Source organism: Molothrus aeneus, chromosome 3 (assembly GCF_037042795.1).
Source record: "Molothrus aeneus isolate 106 chromosome 3, BPBGC_Maene_1.0, whole genome shotgun sequence".
Classification (NCBI taxonomy): domain Eukaryota; kingdom Metazoa; phylum Chordata; class Aves; order Passeriformes; family Icteridae; genus Molothrus; species Molothrus aeneus.
In genome coordinates, this window is record NC_089648.1 from 108,811,826 (window position 1) to 108,832,810 (window position 20,985).

Genomic DNA, 20,985 nt, shown 5'->3' on the forward strand with positions numbered 1-20,985 from the left:
ACCTTTATCGTGATTCCTACTGTGAGGTAAATAACAACTAGGCAGAAGATGGGAAATCTAAGGTAAAAGAAAAAAGGTTGGTTCATCCACATTTCCACACTGAGAAACTGGATTTTAGATTTTTAGGATTAGGATTTTAGGTTGAATTTAGACTGAAACAAGGCAAGTAACTATAATAGTAAGGTGGTTTAGTTGTTTCTACCTTTATTATGATTGTACTGTGAGTTAAATAACAACTAGGCAGAAGATTGGAAATCTAAGGTAAAAGAAAAAGGTCAATTCATCCACATTTCCACATGGAGAAATTGGTTTTTAGGATTAGGATTTTAGGTTGAATTTACATTGAAACAAAGCAAGTAACTATAATAGTAAGGGGTTTCAGTTGTTTCTACCTTTATCGTGATTCCTACTGTGAAGGAATAAATAACAACTAGGCAGAAGATTGGAAATCTAAGGTAAAAGAAAAAGGTCAATTCATCCACATTTCCAACATTTACACATTTTCTCCCAAAGTAAATGTTTGTCCAAATTGTGCTGTAGAAAAAGAAACAACATATTCTATGACACTGTATAAACTACTTTCCCCCACCAAGCAGACTTAATCCTACTGTACAGTAATCAAGGGGATATCTAGTCACAAAAAAAAAAGTATATCACAGTACACTTCTAAATATCAAATTATCATTTGGTCCTGGTTTGAAATTACATCTTTGCTTAACAATGAGATAGGAGAAATTATGCTCTGCAGAGTGTTCTCAAGTCCAAATTTTTAAGTTTTTTTTTAATTTAGAATTTGTACTTAGAATTCAGGATGCCTGCTCCTTATAGCATATGCATGCTTATATGAATAAATATGCATAGCTCTAACATGCATTTTTAGTATATGTGAGCTTTCCATTTCCAGCAAAAAATATTTTCAATTTTAATTTAAATTATTTTAATTATTACTTCATTAAAAACAGTAATTACATTTGTATCTACATTTTTACCAATCTATATCCATGAAGAGATAAGTAATTTTGTTTCTTTTTGCTCAAATGGTTTTATATCACAGTCACAACCCCGGCTCCAGACAGGTTTTATACCTTTGAATAATTTTCTCAGATTATCAGAACAGTTTAGTATAATTTTCTCAGCTCTAGAAAATAATATAAACGGTCTTTATAAATATAAATTTGAATGACAATTCAAATTTTAATTCCCTTTTTTTTCTAACAGTAAGTGGAAACATTCACATTTCAGTCACTTAATTTTTGATCATGTTAAATGAATGCCTACATTTCAACACAAAAAGCTCTGCTGTCTTGAAGAAACCAACACTTTTCCAATGGCTAAATGTTTAAATTCTTTGCTGTCTACATTCCTTGTACTGTTACTGGGACTGACTGGGACCATGATGAAGCTGTCTGGAAAATTGCAATTCCACCTGATGACAGCTTCAAAGGGTTTGACTTTTATTTTCTTTCCATGCTGGAATGAAGATAAACTTACAAAGTATTTTAACAGAATTTTGTTGAAAAGAAAACCCTGGTGCTCTTCTGAAATAGATTTACTCTGCAAGTCTTTATTTAAGGAAGAATAAAAGCACATCTGAAATAGACCTTTTGAAACTGCTCTACAGAAATGTAAAATCTATGGCTTAAATTTGCACCCTTTCTCTCCCATGAAGAAGCCTGGATAGATGTTTGAAGCACAAAGCAATCAGTCAGCTCTATGCCTGTTCGTTCTGATTCTCTGTTATCACTGAAACACATTTTGCTTTCACTGGAAATTATTTTACTTTTGTAGAAGCTGCAAACTAAGTGGAAACTGTTTCTCCTTTCAGCTCAGGGGTACTGATTGCTTGTTAATGTCTTCATTCTTTTTAGGAATACTGAAAAATCATGTTTTAAAAAAATCCAGAGAAAGCAGATGATTTTGACTATAATCTTCAATTTTTTCTGTAAAGTTGGTTACAGCTGCAGAGGTTGTAGCTGGCTGGTATCAGCAAACAGATTTCCTGGGAGTGGTGCATGAATTTTGTCACTACCTGAATAAACTGGGGCAGACAAACACACAGTAAAGTATTTTCTTGTGGAATCAAAAGGTGTTTTTCCATGAAAACTCCAGTGGCAGAAGGGGAGACAATAATATCTCAGAAGAGGGAGAATGGAGTTCAAGTAGAGGTCAGTGCATGCAGTTTCTTATTCCTCATACTGTCCCTGGCACAGGACCACTGTTTCCATGGAACTTCTCCTCTTCCTTGGCTTAACCAAGCCCTGCTGAGCATGGGATTCATCTCCCCACCTTCACTGCAGTTGCACCTTCTCATGTCAGATCATAGTAAATAGGGAGAAATCAGCACTTCTGGGTTTAATGATTTAAATTCATGATTAAATGAAGTTAAATTAATAATTAACATTTTATTATGTTACTCAGAACAGCTGTGGAATTTCCATAGCTGGAAACATTCAAAACCAGGCTTGGAAAAGCCTTGAATAACCTCATCTAAGGTGATGCTGTCAGCAGAAGGTGATTTCCTGAGTTCTAATCTAGACTTTCCATAATTCCTCTGATTCCCTTTTGCCTTCTACTCTAGTATAGGATGATACATGCTTCAAGTGCTACTTTGTCTCCATTGACTTGAAAGCATTAAGTCAGACATCAATATTGACATTTAATCTGATGAATTCCACTGCAGATATTCTCAAAGTGAGGAGTTGCATGTCCTGTATCCCTCCTGACAGCTTCAGCCTTTTGAACTTCAAGAGCCAGAGTCCAATGCCGCTTCTCCTGATGGCAATCAAACACACAACTCTGAAACAAAAAAAAAGAAAAGTGAAAAACTCACAACCCCTGAACTCCAAAACTATTCTGGAGCACATCTCTGTTAGTCACTCATGCAGATGTGCTTCAACATACGCTTCTGGTAGCTGACCTATTTCTTCTTTCTGCAATGAAATGAGAGCAAGTGTCATCTGGAAATGCCTATTTCCCACCAGGCAAAACTAACTTAGGCACAGCTGTTCACAATCTAGGCAGCTGCTTTTGATCAGATAAATCCCATACTGAGGTTGTCAGAGTCACAGCGCGCAGGTCAGAGTGTTCAGTAAACCCTAAAATTAAATTCTGGATTCTCTAAGCTAGTGAAGAGGGTCCTGCCCTTCCAGAGGCGTTTGGCAGCCAGCACAGAGTTGAGTTCTTGTGTTCAGCCTTTGCAGTGAGGTAGAGAGGTGCTCAGTGCAACTGCCATCTTCATAATTTTCCCTTGTTGTTTTGCCTGGTCAGTTTTGTTTGCAATCCTTCTGGAAACAAGATTATTTATTGAGTTCTCCCCTGAGGTCTGCTCTTTTCTGGTGTGTTGGCTTAACCTCTAAGCAAATGTACTGGAATGTGTGTTATCCCCATGGGTCTTTCCTGGGGTAGAGGGCTCTTCTTCCATTAGACACAGGCAGTGAAGCACCAAAGGCTGACTCAGATCTTCAAAGTTGTTTATTCCTCCTTTCTGCTCTTTTCCATACCTTGAATATTGATGATGAACAGGGCTTGCAAAATTGGGTTGCTGCCCAATACTCACTGGTGGCAAGACAGGGCCAAGTGTCTCAGCCAGTATTTTCTCCTGAGAGAGACATCTTTCCATCTGATGAGAGAAATATCCTTCCTATCTTCTGCCTGGCACCAGCTGATGCCTAAACATCAACAGGCCAATTGGGCTGAAATGTGTAACTTGAGAATCGCTGTCTACAGAAGTGATTTGCTAATGTTTGGGTTGTTTTGGTTTTTTTTCCAAAGAGTGTAATAAACTGTAACAATAATAACAACAATATAATAATGATGATGATGGTAATAATAACCCTAAGAAATGACTGACCCATTTTGTTTGACCGCAGGGGAAGCACTACATTTGGCCAGAGATTTCGGCTACACCTGTGAAACAGAGTTCCCTGCCAAGGCAGTAGGAGAGCACATTGCCAGACAGCACATGGAACAGAAAGAGCAGACAGCGAGGAAAAAGATGATCCTAGCGACCAAGTAAGGAGGGAGGGGAAGCGAAAAAAGAAATTGGTCTGTCACTTCTCCATGTTGGATCTGTGGGCTGGGGGAGGGAGGAGTGGGAGTATGGAGCTGGGATTGTGGTGGCTGCTATCACAGCAGTGCTCTCTGGCTGTGGGTGAGTGAGATCCTCCTCAGAGATGCTGAAAGAGGGACCTGATTTACTGCAGTGGGGTTTTAGTGGCTGTGCTCTCATTGCCTGTGGTTAAGGGGGCGCGCACATCTTCCCAGATGCTTTGGTTTAGATGAGAACAGAGGACATTATTACATGGTAAGATCTATGGGATGGAAATGGCTTTGTCTCCTGTTTGTGTGTGAGCGGGAGATCTGAGCCTTTGCTGAAGTACTGGTTACTGTTGGATAATTATCATTAGTCTGCTGGGGGAGAGCTGGTTTGCAGAAGGACAGATCCTCTCTGGATGCAGACTGCAAGAGCTCCCCTGAAGTCAAAGGCACTGGAACAATGTACAACAGCAGGGGAGCTTTGCTAAAGACATTAAAGACACAAAGAGGCATCAGACCTCACTCTAAACAAGCCACTCGTCTCCCTGGAGCAGTAACATCATGTTAGGATAACATTTCTTCTAGGTTAATTAGCCTTGATGAGGGAAGAATTAGCCTTCGTGAGCCATGGGAAACAGGAATAAATAGTCTGTGTGGAGTAGGGCAGACCTGCCCTAGGTGTGTGGTCTGACTGTGTGGGGTAACCTCGAACACGTTCACAGTCTTGCTGTGCTCACTGCAGTTTCATATTTGAGGCTGAAGTAGAACTGAGACCACAAATCCGAGCTCTCAAATCATCCCCTCCATGCTGGAAGTGTTTGAAAACCCTTCCAGGCTGTGATATATCCAACAGGGAGGAATTTCCCTGTACTTGGGGGAAGGGTTGACCAGCAAGAGGATTGGCCTGTGTATCCCAATTCTGCTTTGGCAAGATTCCTGGCCTTGGTGTCCCTCTTGTACCCAGAGCACTGACAGTGACCCAGGGATGAGATGCACTCAAACATCTCATGCTTGTGAATCCCATGAATATAGTCTGTGGTCCTTCCCTGGGATGATAACAGCATCACCATGTGGGTCAGCAGGAATTTTCTGGTTATGAATGTGATGAGAGACCTCATATACCATGTTTCTAATTCCCCTGCACATTAAAAGGAATAATGTAAGTGGAATATCACCTTATTCTTACTTCTATCCACATTTAAGGGCTCCAGGGGTTTCAGAGGCATGGAAATAAAGCAGCTGGCCAGAAGAAATTCCTCTCTGCAAGTTGTGTCTCCCCATTGCTGTGTAGCCCCTTAAGATCCTGCCTCCCAGATGAGGATTTGTCCCATCTACGGAACACAATTCAACCAAAATGATGCAAATCTTCCCCATTTTTCCCTGGCTCTAGTGAGAAATCACAAAGCCATGGGTTGTAATAATTGGGGGGTCACTTTTATGTCCTGTCCCCAAAGGCTGTGCCACTCAGGGGCACATAAGAGCCTCACTATCCTTTCTCACCACCCCATATCCACTTTCTCAGCCTCCTTCACTACTGAGATGAGGTATCATGGGCGTGCCCTGCCTCTAACCCCCATGAACTTCGGGCTTGTAGGCTGTTATCCAGAAATTATTAGGAACAAAACTACTTTTCTCCCTGTCCTATCAGATAAAAGCACCAGGTAAATTGCTCAGAGAGGTCTGTCAATAATAGAAAGGCCACATCCTCCTGCAGTCAGTTTTGGTAACAGGGACAGATGGGTCAATGTGTGTGTTACTACTGCCCTCTCCTGCCTGCAAGGAGAACAGGGATTCCCAGTCCTGCCCAGGTGTTCCAGGAGGCACAGGTCCATGACATCACAGTTTCAGCATGGCATTTCCCAGCCATGCTTCTACATGTCTGATGCAAAGAGCTCTAGACAAGCATCAGGACTTTCCACTGCTCACCAGCCATACTGAAGCTCTAGGTTGGCAATTTCAGCAATTCCACAACTTCCCTGACTCATGGGCTTGTGAGTGCTGACACCAGAAAAAGCAGGGCATTATTATGCTGCTGCCAAAACCAACACAGAAATTCCAGGGTGGTAAGATCACTCAAGCTTTGTCTGTGGGAAGTGCTGGAGTGCTGCTGCCTGTGTGTGTTGCTGCTGCCCACTGTGGGACAGAGCCAGAAGCCCACAGACATTCTCACATGTGTGGTCCTGAGGAAAAATAAGGAGAAAGAACAATTTCCACAATCCCCAGAATATAGGTGATGAGAAAAACAAGTGGAAAGGGTAAAATGATTTCCACAGTTTTTCATATCTAGGTGTATTTCCATTATGGATTTAGACATCCTAATTCATTGGCTCTGCTCAGCTGCCCAAACACAGGCACCCACTGCCATTTGAGTGGAACTGGGTTATCCAGTTTGGCCATGAGCTGCTGCTCCAGGGGCACACAGATCTCTTTTTGTTACTGTGTTGTATCTGCCATGGCCATGGATGTCTTGGGTATTACAAATCTTCATGTGGGTAATGAAACAGAGCCCTAAATGTCCACAATGATGAATGCTCCAGTGTCCAGTAGGAACTCCCAGGCCTCCTTGACATCAAGGACATCCAGACCTTGTAATCAAGCAATCCACCCACCCTGAGTGGAAGCAGCTCAGCTGCCATGCACAGAACTGTGGCCCACAGGCCAGTGAAGGCTAAAAAATGATATTTTAGATGCCAACAGCCAACACATGGAGGCCACTGAACTTAAGTGACTCTTTTCATTACCCTGCTCAGCCCTACCTGATCTGAGACTATGCTGGTAGAATTACAGAGAACAAAAACAAGATTGCTGTCCACCATGGAACAAATCACACTCATTTTGTTAAACTGCTTCATCTTCCAAAGCTACCTCATAGAAATGGTCTCTTCCATTTGCAAACTCAGGACCTGCCTGGGACAGCACAAATTGATGCAACAGGATGGTGCCATGGTCTGTTTTAACAGTTTTATGGACTAGAAAATGAAGAATGAGAGCTCTACATAATAATTGCCATGGGAAGAAGAGATGATTGGGCTGTGTAGGCACTGTTCACTGCTGAACACAAGGGTCAGCAATGGCAGGATGGGAGTGAAACAAGCTGAAAAGAGCTGAAAGAGTCAGAAAAGCACAAACAATGAGATAAACCAGTCTCCTCCTCTTTCTTTCCACTCACCTCCTTTGACTGAACAGATGATTGTTTGGGCAAGCAGATGGTTTTCTGGATGGACCAAAATGCTCCAAAAAATACTGAATTGTCACAATTCTGGCCAAAGAGTTTTTATATTGGCCCGTCAACCCTAGAAATGTAAAAAAGGTCTCAGGATACGTATTCAAGTCATGTAGAAATAGAAAAAAATATAGTAGGACCTGGTTTTATAGGGTCTTTAAATATGAGTTAATTTGCCTTGCAGAGGCATGGGAGAGCTTGAGAGGCTTTACAGCAGGGGACAGAACCTGACCAGTTCACAGATTGGATGGTTGCAACACTGCTGAAGGCTGTGTCAACTATTCCAGTTGCTGGAGAGGCTCAGCATCCTACAGGAAACACCCCGGGGTTTCACAGCACAAGGTCTTCCATATGATCAGAGGGACAGACATTTACACAGACCCAACCAGAATACTGTGAATAATAATTTTATTGTGGAGTTGATTACAGCCAGCACAGACTACTCAGCATCTGGCTCATGACACTTCTCTGATATCTGGTCCTTGGATACCTGGAAACTCAGCCACACTTGGAAAAAATCAGATTCATGGGGTCACATTTCCCACTCTTGTACTCAACACCAGACATTTGCTTTGGCCACTGGTAGGGATCATGGGCTCTTGTTACGACCCCGTACAGAATTTTTTCTCTTTTTCTGGTCATATAGTGGATCATCAGACCATGTATCACAAATCATTAGATGTCTTCTATGCAAGACTGACCAGGACTATTTTTATTAACCTGTGGCCCCCCTAGAACAGCACAACCATCTTCCTTTGCTTTTTCAAAATCACAGTCCAACTCAGCAAAAAACTTCCAATCCCTCTCCCTGTCACTACCCCAGGTGATATTTTACTGGTAGTGGAGGCTCTGAGACACCACTTTGCCTAGAAATCCCCTTGAAAAAAAAAGTAGGTTACTGCCTTTTGCAGGTTTTCATGTATAATAAAAAAGTTTTTTTCTTTTCTTTCAATCTGCCAACATTCACTAAAGACTTTTGACACGTGAAGATAGAAGGGAACTTAATTGCACACTTGGTTCTGACACTTTCCTTTGTTAAAATAAAAGAACTTTTAAGATGAACTTTTTCAACAGGTAGAAAGTAGAGGTTGGAGGAAGGAGAGAAGAGCAGTGCTGACAGGGCCGACTGGGGATAGTGGATTGTTTAGAAGCCAAAATGACTGACTGTTTTCAGTTGTTGAAAGGAACTGTTTTTCCTCTAAGGACCTGATTCATTAAAACTGTATGCTGCATTTACATACATTTCTGCTGAATACCTCTCTTTGCCTGAAAGGCTGGGGTGATGCTGTCTTTTCAAGCAGTCAGTGTCTAGGTCCATGCAGATGACAAGCATTTAGAGAAATCAGGCTTGGATGGGGTCCAGCAGCACAGCAGGAAATTGGTTTCTGCATCTCCTCTTAGTCAAGAGAGAGCTATCCAAGATCTCTGTTCCCAGCTTGTATCACTGTCATAAAGTGAAGGGTAAAACCAGCCTAGCACAGTTTTCTTGCTTATAACTCAGCAGTGAAGGACTTTGTAAAGACCAATGAGCTGAGTTTACCCATTTTTTTCCATTATACGCATGTCCCAAAAGACAGGAGTTACAAGGTGATAATGAAGAACCCAAACTTTATCTAGGACCAGGTGTGCAATAAGTCTCCTAAAAGGGATCATGGACCAACAGAGATGCTCTTTAGCATTAGAAACTGGCCCTAGGCACAGTTGTTGCATCTGTGCTGCCAGAGGAACATAACTGTATGGATGTTATCAGATGGTGACAAATGGTCTGCAGGTGTGAGGGTGGCCCTTGTCACTCTACACTTCACTGGGTGGCACTGTTACCAGGCTACATGCAGTCACTGTGACCAGTACCAGCTTAACCCAACAAAGATCAGGTCCCCAAGTGGGTGTCCTGATCATCTGGAGGTGACCATGCCCTCCTGATCCCCCATTAGTGCCTTTATTTCCAGTACAGGCAATGGAGAGCTCCATGCTGATTTGGACAGGTCCCCTTTCCTTTTTTCAATTAACTGAATCATAAACCAAGTGAAAGTAAGTGATGTCTGTTCATTCATCTTCCAGATAATGATCTTCTGAGGACATGAGCTAAATGGAACTGATTTGGTTTCTCTTTTTAAAAGTTTGTCGGTAGAACATTCCTGGGCTAATTTACGAACAGCAAGGCAACAACACAAGAACAAAAAGCCTTATTGTTGGGTATTTCCTATTGCTAGGTGCCATATAGGGGAATTCCAGGGAATAAATTAAACCCCCAGGTGCTGAGGCATCCTGAGAAGCCTCAGAGAAGACTGAGTGGGAGAGGGAAAACAGTGAGACCATCCTTCCTTTACATAGAAGATGGGCTACTATGCTGGTGGGAGACCAGAGCAGACAGACCCTGAATTCTCACTACAAAGGGTCCTTCCTTCACACCCCCTTTGTCCTAAGGGTTGGGAGTCAAGAAGGCAAGTCCAAAATGTCCAGAGCTTCAACTTGCAGAAAAAGCAGTGCCCACAATGTACACAAGCCCATGTACAAGTATTGGTGTATTTACACAAACTAAATAACAGAGTAATTTACACATTTCAGGTATATTCTAATGCAAATTCACCAATTCCTTTAACCATAAGGCTTGCTGCCAATGTAGGTGAGCTAAGCTAGACTTTACACTGCCAGAATGGGTCCTATTCAGGGATTTTAAAATCACATTTTAAAATGTTAGCATTAATATGGTTTCACAGGGAAAATATTCCTGTTCAAGAGATTCTGGATGTTGTTAGTTCTGAGAATTTGGGGCAGGTAAGCCAGAGATGGATTTGTTTGTCTTTAATTTCTGTAACAACAATTCTGCCAAGCAATTCTGTTATGAATGAGGTCACTCAGGACAAGGTGGGACTGTTTTGAGAATTAGCTTTATGGGAAAGATTACACCTGTTTTATGGAAGGATTTCCATTTTCCTTTTAGACAAATATGTAAAGAATTCCAAGACCTTCTAAGTCAAGACAGATCACCCCTCGGATCCTCCAGACCGACTCCAATATTAGACCTCGACATCCAGAGACATTTAACACATTTCAGGTATGATTTTGAAAGGGGAAACTGAAAATCCATACTTTTGATTTAGACTGCATATGATGTCTTAATGGTATTTGTTCCCTAACCTAAAAGACATGCAAATAATTAATTAACATCCATAATTCCTGCTGGCTGTGCCTATTAAAAATGCAGGTTTGCCCAGCAATGTAGTTCAAGTTTGTTGCATTCAACCTGCTTCTAGGACCACAATCTGAGTTTGAATAAGATATTTTCTGCATCTACTGGTCAAATCCTCCCATAAAATTTTCTTGCTTTAAATGTGAGCCAAATCACAGCTTACAAGTGGATGGTCCAGAAGCAGAAACTCAAGTTCTGAACTAGTGTAAATTAATCAAAATAGAAGTAATAGGAATAAGAGGTTGCATCCTTTACAATTAAATAAATAGTTCCAGAAGCTCCTCTAAGCTGCTGAGATCACTTGACAGTATCTTACCAGGACCATTTTATTAACTCTTTGGCTTCCAAATCAGGTTGGCCTTAAAGTACACTACCTACTAAAACAATTTGACTGCACTAATTTCCAAACAACACACTGGAAAAATCTGGGAGAATAAAAACTGACTCACACCAAAAGGCCAGACTGATGATATATTTAGACCCGGTTCTTGAACAATATTTAATGTACTGGTTTAAACAGGTTTAGAAGTTGTTTTGAAGACAAAGACCCATGTATGCACACCAAGTCCAAACTTCATTCAAATTTTATCCTAATTATGTATAAAAGTGTATACATGTTTTGGGGTTACAGAAGTTTATTTGTTCAGGAGTTGCCGAGCTAATAAAGGAGGAGTTGCAATTTCACCTTTTTGCTTTGGGCAATGTGTCAGATACAGTCAGGAGTGATGTGGGATCTTCCAGAGGGCCACCTTGAAATCGTGGGGTCATTTAAGTTATCTAAAAAGATAAGTTGGATGGAACATCCTGGAGGTGCTCCTGTCTTTTGCTCAGGCCACAGAGGGGAATACATGACTTGCTGAGGCTACTGATTGTTAATTTTTTCCATCCACTAGCCAATATGTGTGACGAAGTGTCCCAGAGAGTTGTTTACAAATCATAATATTAAGCAAGTTTCATAGCACTATAAAGGCTTAGAACTGTGCTGTGTATTCTTTAGCACAACCAGCTGAGCCACTCTTCTTTCACTGGCTGGACAGACAACTTCCATGTCCCAATATCCCAACATCTGTTAGCTACTAACATTCTGATGGGTGCTGTGATAACTAATGCTTAGTCTCTCAGACTTGGAGTGGAATCCCAAAAATACCCAACATCCCACTTCTTCCATACACCTGTTGAGATGTGGAGTGGCAAGGGTAATTCCCCATCCACAAGTGAACACATTCCTGACATTCCCGTTTGTTCTCACACACATCTGTGTGCACCCCACCTGTGTAAGAACACACCAGGACCATCCCAGTCCTTTCCTCAAGCAGTGCTGTGCATGTGCACACACAGAGCACCCAGCTGTGTTTATATTTTCCATAATACACACTCCAAAACACCCAACTACATGCACACATCAAAAGAAACATCCTTATTTATGCAGAATGTTCATAGAGGGATTTTAATCAGCTACCTAAGCTTGTGAAAAAAGAGATAATTCCCTATTGCATGCACACAGAGGAAATGTGATAAGAGGTGGCTAATCCCTAAGGATTCCTGTGTTTAAAGTAGAAATAGTAGTCAGGATAAAATGCTGAAAGCTTTAGCTACAAAGCTATCAACTGGTACAGCTCCCATCCTTCCTTCTCTGATGCCTTCAGCAGTTGGAGGGAAAAGTTTCTGCAGGCAGCTCTGGATCAGTCAGCACTTTCTTTCATGTCTGCTGCAGAGCTCAAGTGTTGGACTGAAGATGGGCACCTGGAGGAGCACAGGCCTTGATCCTACCCAGGATCTTCCCTGGCCTTAAATCAGAGTCTTCTCTAATTGTGCTCAGGGAATGGTGAGGGCTGCCAGACCCAGAGGTGGAAATGAGACCATATTTCTTTTCCAGCTAGTGTAGAGATGCTGAGGTCAGATCAGCTTCTGACCCGGACTTCTGACTCTGCTCAGGTGCCTGTAGGAGCCTCCATTGCAGCCAGCTGTACATCTTCTGCCACAGTGTCCAGGAATCTCACCTGTGTAGCTTGAGAAATCTGACTTAAACAGGTCTAACATAGATGTCTACATCAGTGTAGCTAGAATTTTTCTCTAAACTCCATTGGCTGAACAGTCTGGTCTAGATCTGCACCAGAATGGGAGATTAGTCAACTAGTACACACTAGTCACACTATGGACAGCTAAACCTAATGTAGGCAAAAAAAATCATTATTCCCATTCCCTAAATCCATCAGTCTTCACACCCAGATCATCTCAACCCCTACTACCACTACTTGTCTTCTTGAGATGAAATATCACAAAATCATAGAATGGTTTGGGTGGAAGGAGCATTAAATCTCATCTTGTTCCAACCCCCTGCCATGGGGGAACAAGAGAATCTTTAATGTCCCTTCCAACCCAAACCACTCCATGATTCTATGATATGATGAAATCTTCAGAAATCTGAAGAGAATTTTTATGACCATAAAAAAAAATCAGAAGAATCACACAAATGTCTATTACTAAAATAAGTTCTAAGATATTGAAAGGCTTTCTGAAGAGCTATAACATCAGATATCTACAGTGGAATTGGATCCAGCCTCTACTGCATTGGAGTGAAAGGGAGTTTTCTTTAGGAATAAATTCCCCTACAACTGTTCAGTGTAGAGTTGTGTACTCCACTTTCTCCTGATGTTACCTGTTCTATGTTAATTTTTAAGATCAGGGTTCAAAGCCTGGCACAGATCAGATAGAAGCAGTTTTTTCCCCATTTCCTCTGTTTTAAATCTCCAAGTTCATGCTTCTCTCTGAATTTTTTCCACTGAGTCTTAGTTCATAAAGATCTGCAAATGTGTCCAACCTGAAGTACAGGATAGTCCCCATGAAGGGATCAGAAGTGTTGGGTTTGCTCAAACTCCAAACTCAGATATCACACAAAGCACAAAAAGGGAAATCTTCAAAGGAGCTGCCAGTGAGCCTGAGAACTGCTGGATTTTGCACAACCTTATGCAAAAAATCAGAGACTCTTGTACACCTTTGGCACACCCCTGTTTGTGCAGCTGCTATCTGAGATGTTCATCATGACCTGAATTCCAAAACTCAATGCTCCATGAGGAGTGATTTTCCAATATTATTCAATCATGAACAGACAATTCAGACCCTTACATTAATAGCAGCAAATATTGTCCACTACCTGAGCCAGAGTCATTTTATGCTTTTTTCATTCAACTTTTCTCCCTTTTCAGTACATTTTAGAGGACCTGACTGCAGAGAATATACATTGATAACGTTGCTTTTCAGTAGGCTGTTGAAGTTATATTGATAACCTCAAATAGCTTCAAATATATTGGTACTAGCAGATAAAAGTAGTGCCAGAGAAGAGGCATTGGCTATCTGAGCTTCTCTTCATCTGGAGAATTTCTGGGGTTTTTTTCCTCCTGGTCTGACTAGCACTAACCCAAACTATTCCTGGGTAGGGTGGAACATATATATCACCAATAAAAGTGTAATTTTAGAAATCCTGGAAGCACTGGCCCTTATTACAGGCCAGTAAGGTGCTGCCTGTGTTATAAATTTAGATTTAGGGAAGTCCTGCCTTGCCAGGGCTGGATCCCAAATCTCACAGGCTAAGTGTTGGGGTAGCTCGGATTTCCAAGCATTACATAAATCTGCATTCAGGAAGAGGTGATAGGTTGTAGGCCTGCCCAACCTATCCTTCATCTCTTCTTTGAGCTGGAAAGGTTGGAAGAGACCTTAAAGACCACCTTGTTCCAGCCTCTCTGCCATGGGCAGTGACACTTCCACCAGACCAGGCTGCTCAAAGCCCCACCCAGCCTGGTCTTGCACACCTTGAACACAAATTGTCCTGTGGGTTGTGCCTGGCCTGAAAGCCACCACTTGAGCTACCCCACCCCCAGTTTCTGAGGAAAAATTCATATTGAAGCCATGAAACAAACAAAAAAAAACAAAACCCTGGAAAAATCCATTTCCATTACTAAGTGCTGAGACTTTTTGTCCGGACACAGGAGCTCTTTATTGTCCTCTAAAGGCTGATTTGTGCAAAGCATTTGTGGGTTTACTACAAAGGAGAGCAAAGTCAGCATATCAGTACTAGAAAAGAGCCTGAAATTTTCTATAGCTGTAATGGGAGGAACCTGTTTTTCTCACCCCTTACTTTCAAAGTGGAGAGACCATAACTATCATCAGGAGAGCAAAGAGTGAGAAGAGCAAGAGCAAAAGAAAGAGAAATAGAAATGAAAGAGAAAAGGAAAGTACTTACATAAAACTCAATTTCTTTTAAAATACCTTCTCTTACTTATAATTCAGAGTGTTTTTCCCCAGAATCCCTCAGAATCATGTGAGGTTTCTGTGTACATGTGCATGCACCTGAGTATGGAAGAGGGAAAAGCTGGGGAGTTAATTTCTCATGGAACTTAAACCAGATTCAAATCTTACAGATGTCAGTACAGCTGAGGCTTCATCTCTATTTTTTTCAGGACCTTTCAGCTTATATAAATCTTTCTTTAGCATTGTGATTGTAACATTTAGAGATAGCAAAAGGATAGATGTAAGCAAAACATATGTAAAACACTGAGAATAATTCACTTTCAAAAAGCCCAGAAACAGCAAATCAGGGCAATCATGACCTGCAGCAGGTGAAGATAAGTCTGCCTGGAGACACAAGGGCTCTGACATACACACTCAGAGATTTTATGACACAGGGAGTTGTGAGGGGAGAAGGTGAAGTCTTGGATAACCCCCAACAATGTAATTCTGCCTCTAAATCAGCAGAGCTGAATGGTGACATTGCAATCAACAGGTTCTTCTGCTGGATCTGGATCAACATTGACCAACACAACCATCAAACCCCATCCTTTTCCTTTTAAGGCTGTACAAGTAGATCTGAGACATGTCAGTGTGGGAAATATCCATCATTCCATATCACTCATCTCTGTGGTATTTCTCCATTACTCACATATTTAGTGCATCCAGCCCTCTCCAGAGCAGAGAACCAGAGCAGATTAACCAATTATTCTCTGTTGTAGAGATTCCTGCTGTGAAGAAGGGAAGTGTTTGTGTCACATTTCAAAGACGGAAAGAAGACAGGCAGAAATTAAGATACACAAAGATACTCAAAAGATACACAAAAATTAATCTAATCAACTGTGTGCCTTTAGACCTGGACACTGGATCACAAATGTCTGTAATGTTTGGATGCTTCTGTGGTTCCTTGAATGAATTTGGCCAAGACCACCTCTTTCTGTCCCAAACAATTCCCAGGCACTGCTCAGCCTTGCCTCAGTTGGAAGCTTGGCTATGGCCACTACTTTCAGGTCAAAATGCTTGCTTGATAGAGGTGGGGCCAGGCTGTGCCAGGTCACTCATGGCCTGAGGAATCTCTGTATTTTTACTTTGCTAATGCAGCTAAAGCTGAATCAACAGCATTCCTCAGCTTCAGTTTAAGAACCTTAGAGTGATTCACCTGTCTGGTGAATGGGGAGACCTGGGGTCATTTTAGGTGTGAAGAGACGTCCTGTTTCACATGCATCTGCCACTCAGATCAGCATTTAGGGTATCCCTCTAATTGGACCAAATATGCAAATCAATAAGACAGCAATTAAAATATATATATATATATATATATATATATATATATTTTTAGCTACTATTTCTCTCCTGTTGAGTAGAGAGAACACATCCCTTCTTCTCTCTTCCATTTCACTGTCACATCTGAGATTCAGCCAGGAACCTGAAAGTTAAATTGATATGTCTTCATGTCTTTTTCTTCTTACCCTGCCCTTACATCAGAACAGTTTTGTCCCTTTTTTTTTAAATTTTTAACAGAATTCTTTTCTTGGTTTCCCAGAATCCTGTGTAAACTAGAGTTAGCAGAAAACCCATCAAAAATAACCCACATTCTGTGCTGCAATACCAAAGCCATAACACATAAACCTCTCAAACAGAAGACTTTCTGACATTATACTCACAAGATCTATGTCTGTGTCTTGGTTTATGCATACAGACTCCATGACCTCATCAAACACCCTCCTAGCCTCACTTTCTTCACTTGTAAAATTAGGTATAGATATATCTTCTACATTTGCTTTCGGGACAATTGTGTCTCTAAGAATCTGTGGTGTTTGGAAATTTCAGATACCCTACTAATGCCATCCATCATATAGGGAAAGGAGATTATCCACTGACTACTGCAGTTGTATTTGATCCTTTAACTTCAAGGCTACATTTCATCAAGATGCAAAATCACACCCAGGTCTTCTATTTTATATATAAAGACAGCAAAACAGCAAAGGGAAAACTACTTTCTTGTACGTGACACTCTCTTCACTGCAGAAACCTTATAAAAACAGACACACAAAAAGTAATAAGTTCAGAATACTAAAGTTAGGTAAGGAAAGCAATCAGCATCCTTATGGATTATTCTGTGTTCTGTCGAGCCATCCAGCTGATATGAAACTCCCTTCCTGTGAAACCGTTTGAGACAAGAGTTTTGTCGCTCAGCTGCTCACTGAGCCTGGAGCTGTCAGCCTCCTGCCAGTGCCTGGCACCACGCTGACGAGGTGACACGAAAAGTGACAGACAAGAAACCAGAATCTCAGACTTTGGGAGCAGTGAGAAAGTAACATCCTTCTTTCCAAAGGGGAAAACGGAGCACTGAAACAGGTTTTGAAGCTCAGTGTGTTCTTTAAACTGTAACAAGAAGCCAAGCCCAAAGACTTTACTTGTGGGTTGTCTTCAAAGATGTGCTCACCCCCTTTTGTACATTGTTCTCTCTTTTTTTTTTTTTATACTTTGCTTATCAGGAGGTAGAGCAGCTTCTGTTGTAATTCCAGTGATCTCAGTTCACAGCGGCAACCTCCTGTTTGGATGCAGGGACTGGAAGAAGCCTGGTGCACAACGAAGTTTATGGTGAAACACCTCTGGTGCCCTCTAGAGTTCCCTGATTTCCAGGAGCTCCCTCAATCTTTGGATTGAACTGAGAGGAACAACACTGGTGCCCAGTGCTGAGGCACTATGAACCAACAAATTGTTTATTTATTTATTTTCTTTTTTTAAATTTTATTTTTACTGTTTTTACCTCATCTCTTTATTTACCATAAGTCTTAGAGTGCCTTCTTCTGGTATCATTCCCTCACTTCCTTTCCAAGGGATTCCTTCCTTGATCTTTATTTAGTAAGGTCTCAATCATCTTGTCCTGCTCTCTTGATGAACTAAATCCTTTCTAATTTCTAATATTTTAATAGGTTTTTGTAATGAGCTGTATGTTACCATATTCCTTCAAAGTCACAACTTATGGAGTCAAAAAAACAGACAAAAATCTGTTTTCTTTTTTTTATCTGATTCATTAAAAACTAGGTTCCATAATCATGGCAAAAAAATGTACATACATTCATCAAAGATGCAAAAAAATCTTTGGAGGTGCTTAGATTTTCAACACAGAACTTAAGATTTCTTAAAGAATTTAAGGCACTCTCATGTTTCCCAAAAGAAAAAGGAATGCCCTCCCCTCCTTTCCAAATTAAAAGGCTACAAAATCGATTGCATTTTGTCATGAGCATGTTTAGAAATGTTAATTCTTGGTCTCTCTCATTTGAGGAGGGCAATAGGGCTTCTCAGCTACATTTCCTCACTGGAAAAATTTATGGATGGTAGTAAATTGAATGAACTTCATCTGTTTCTTTGCCTTCCCATAAAGTAAAAATGAACCACTAAATGTTTTAAACTTTGGTCTACAGTTCAGAAACACTCCACAGTTTTTGGAAGTTTCAGGTCTGTTGCCTGGGCAATTCTTCTTAGTGTGGAAAATGAGCCCTAAAGTCTGAAATTTACAGATATGAAATAGATTATCTTAAATTTGGGACATCAGCCAAAATAGATTATCTTAAACTTGGGGCCCCAGCTCTAAAGCTCTCCTCCTATTTTCTCCTTGGGTTTTACACATGGTAGAAGGAGGTCAATCTGCTTAGGAGGACTTGTCCTTAATAGGCTATGAACAGAAGGAAAACATGAGAGCCTAGTTTGAAGGCAACTTCTGTACTGTTTGCTACTCTGATCCTTCTTATCCCTGTAATATACACTGCCCATGTTCTGATTTTTAACTATCAGTCTAACTTTTGTCATGGTCAGACCTTCTGAGCTTCTGAAGTAAAGTTATCACCATTTAACTTTCTAGGCAACCTTCACAAGAGAGACCTTGAAACAGAAGCACCTCAAAGTCAATATTTCCGCCTCTATATTCAGATGTTACTTGTGTCAGTGAAGAGATACAAATATTTTATCATTTCCTTTACAGCCATTAAACGTCATATCATATCTTACCATCTGTCATCAGCTGTGTGCTGTTGAATTTGGATAATCATGGAGTTTTCACAGTCAAAGTTCTAAGAAAATCTGACCAATAAGTTCAAGGTTTCTTTGTCTTCATTATTATTATTTTAAAGGGCTTATTTATTTTAAATGAGGATGTAAACATTCTGTGCAGATGGCCTCTTCCCCCTCCCCACTGAGAGGGAAGCTGTTTCCTTTGCTTCATGTCAGAGCTTCACCAGCCTGGGGTAGGGAGGAGTCCTTGAGGTGGTTGCCAAATGAGACTCCAAGCCTTCAGGCACACTTGGATCTTTCCACTTTTAAGTAAGGCCATCATTAAAACATGAGCAGATATAATTGCATCATAGCATTGGGCAGAATTACAGGCAGGTCTGGATATCCTCAAGCACCAGGCTTTGTAATGTGTTGGCCTGATATTCATTGCCTTCTTTCTGCACCTCTCCAACACCAGAATCAGAGATTTCAGCCTTGCCTCTCAGAACAATAAAGTTGGTTTATAGGAGCTGTAGTGGGATGCACTACAAAGCTGAGAATACCCAGAAGACTCCATTATGAAACCACCATGTTTAATTTTAGGCTTATAAAACCAAATGAAAGTATGATAATGAAAGCAACTCCTTTCATAGGTATGGAGAATACCAAAAATTAACCCACATTTCAGTGTGAGCTCAATTAGCCTGGAAAATCAGGCAGCTAAATTTGACTTTCAGAAACACATTTGAATGCTCTGCCATTAATCTTCTGTCTGTTATGTCTGATTTAAATGTAAAATCAGATTTTCTCCCAAACTTGAAACTTACTTTCATCAGCAAAGGGAAATTATCCAACTTTCTTGAATTTTTCAAAGACTTTAACTTGCAGAGAAGTAAGGACCACCAAAGAGCAGGGGGAATTACTGATAGAAATGTAAGATAAAGTAGAAGATAATATCTCTCGGCCTTTTATGCTCATTACCTAAAGTGAGCCTAATAAAATACACCCTCATAGGAGCTTGGCAAGAAGGGCTGGTTAGAAATTTTCTAAAAAATGATTTCTCTTAATAAGCTTCATGGGAAAATTAAAAGGCTCTGCATATCCCCATTTGTGGAGAAGAATCTATTCATCAGGAACTGAAAGTAGAGTTACCACACTCTGCAACACCTTTTCACTAAAAAGAGTTGGTTTTTTAATAAGAGACATAAGGCTATGTTGGCGAGAGCTGCCATATTTAATGGTTACTGGTAACTAAAAGGCTAAACTGTAAAGGAAGGAGACCCCTTACTTACTCCAAAACATTTTTTTCCTATGAGCGTTAGTTTTTTAAATCAGAAGTTTCAAATTCTGCTCTGGATAAAGTAGCAATATCTTGGTGCTTTTATGTGAGCTGGATGTCTGAGCTTCTCATGTAGTCAATGAAGATCTAGGGCAAGATATCCCTGAGCTTTTTTAGGTGCTATTAGGTATTCCATCCACCCACTGCTGCTTTAAAAGGGTCCTGGTCCCCTCTAACCCCCCTGTATTATTACCTGTTCACATGACATAGATGTCTGGGTACCTCAGAACATCTCAAATAGCACCCAAATCACATTTTTATTTAGGATGGAGCCCCTAGTGTAGCCAGGGGAATGGTGCAGCTAACCATAAAGGAGACACATCCATTTAATATGCTAATTCATTCTCCAGACCTCTGTGAGTGTCTTGAACAAAGCCCCAGGGCTCAATTCATTTGCGTAAACAATTTGAGATACACAAGGATAATCTGCCCAGCACTAAAACATCTAGAAGTGGGCTGGACTTCAGTCCTGTACCATATCCATCAAATCTGCGCAGATGTTCCAAATGTCACAGGACATATCAAATCACTGTAGACTCTTACAGATAGGAAACTACATTAAGTCCTCTTTGGTGGTAACAGGAGTTTGGCACTGTTGATGTTTACACCTACAAGTTGGCACCTACACATACGTATCTTAATATAAGATTTTGTCCCATTCTGGGATTTTCTACAGTCTTGTTCAGCCTTGCAGAACATTAAAGTTTGTTCCCACCCCTAGAGATCATTTCTGAGACAATCCCTCTAAGTTTTGAAGGTAGTATTCCCACTTTACTTCTCAGGGTCTATTGAGCAGTCAAACGAACACAGTATCATTCCTTTTGTTCCCAAATTGAAAGTTTCAAAAATTGTAGGCCAGAAAGTTTCTTTTCCATTTAATCCTCTATTAAACTTACTGTTTACTTGACCTTCTCA

The 20,985-nt window shown here is 40.8% G+C and overlaps 1 protein-coding gene across 1 annotated transcript in view; it reads left to right on the forward strand.

Moving 5' to 3' along the window:
* TFAP2D (transcription factor AP-2 delta) overlaps positions 1-20,985 on the forward strand; it is a 48,654-nt gene that overhangs the window by 23,909 nt on the left and 3,760 nt on the right. Inside the window, exons 6-7 of the mRNA XM_066545939.1 lie at positions 3,870-4,011; positions 10,203-10,316. Coding sequence (XP_066402036.1) covers positions 3,870-4,011; positions 10,203-10,316 — 256 coding nt within the window. The remainder of the gene's footprint in view (positions 1-3,869; positions 4,012-10,202; positions 10,317-20,985) is intronic.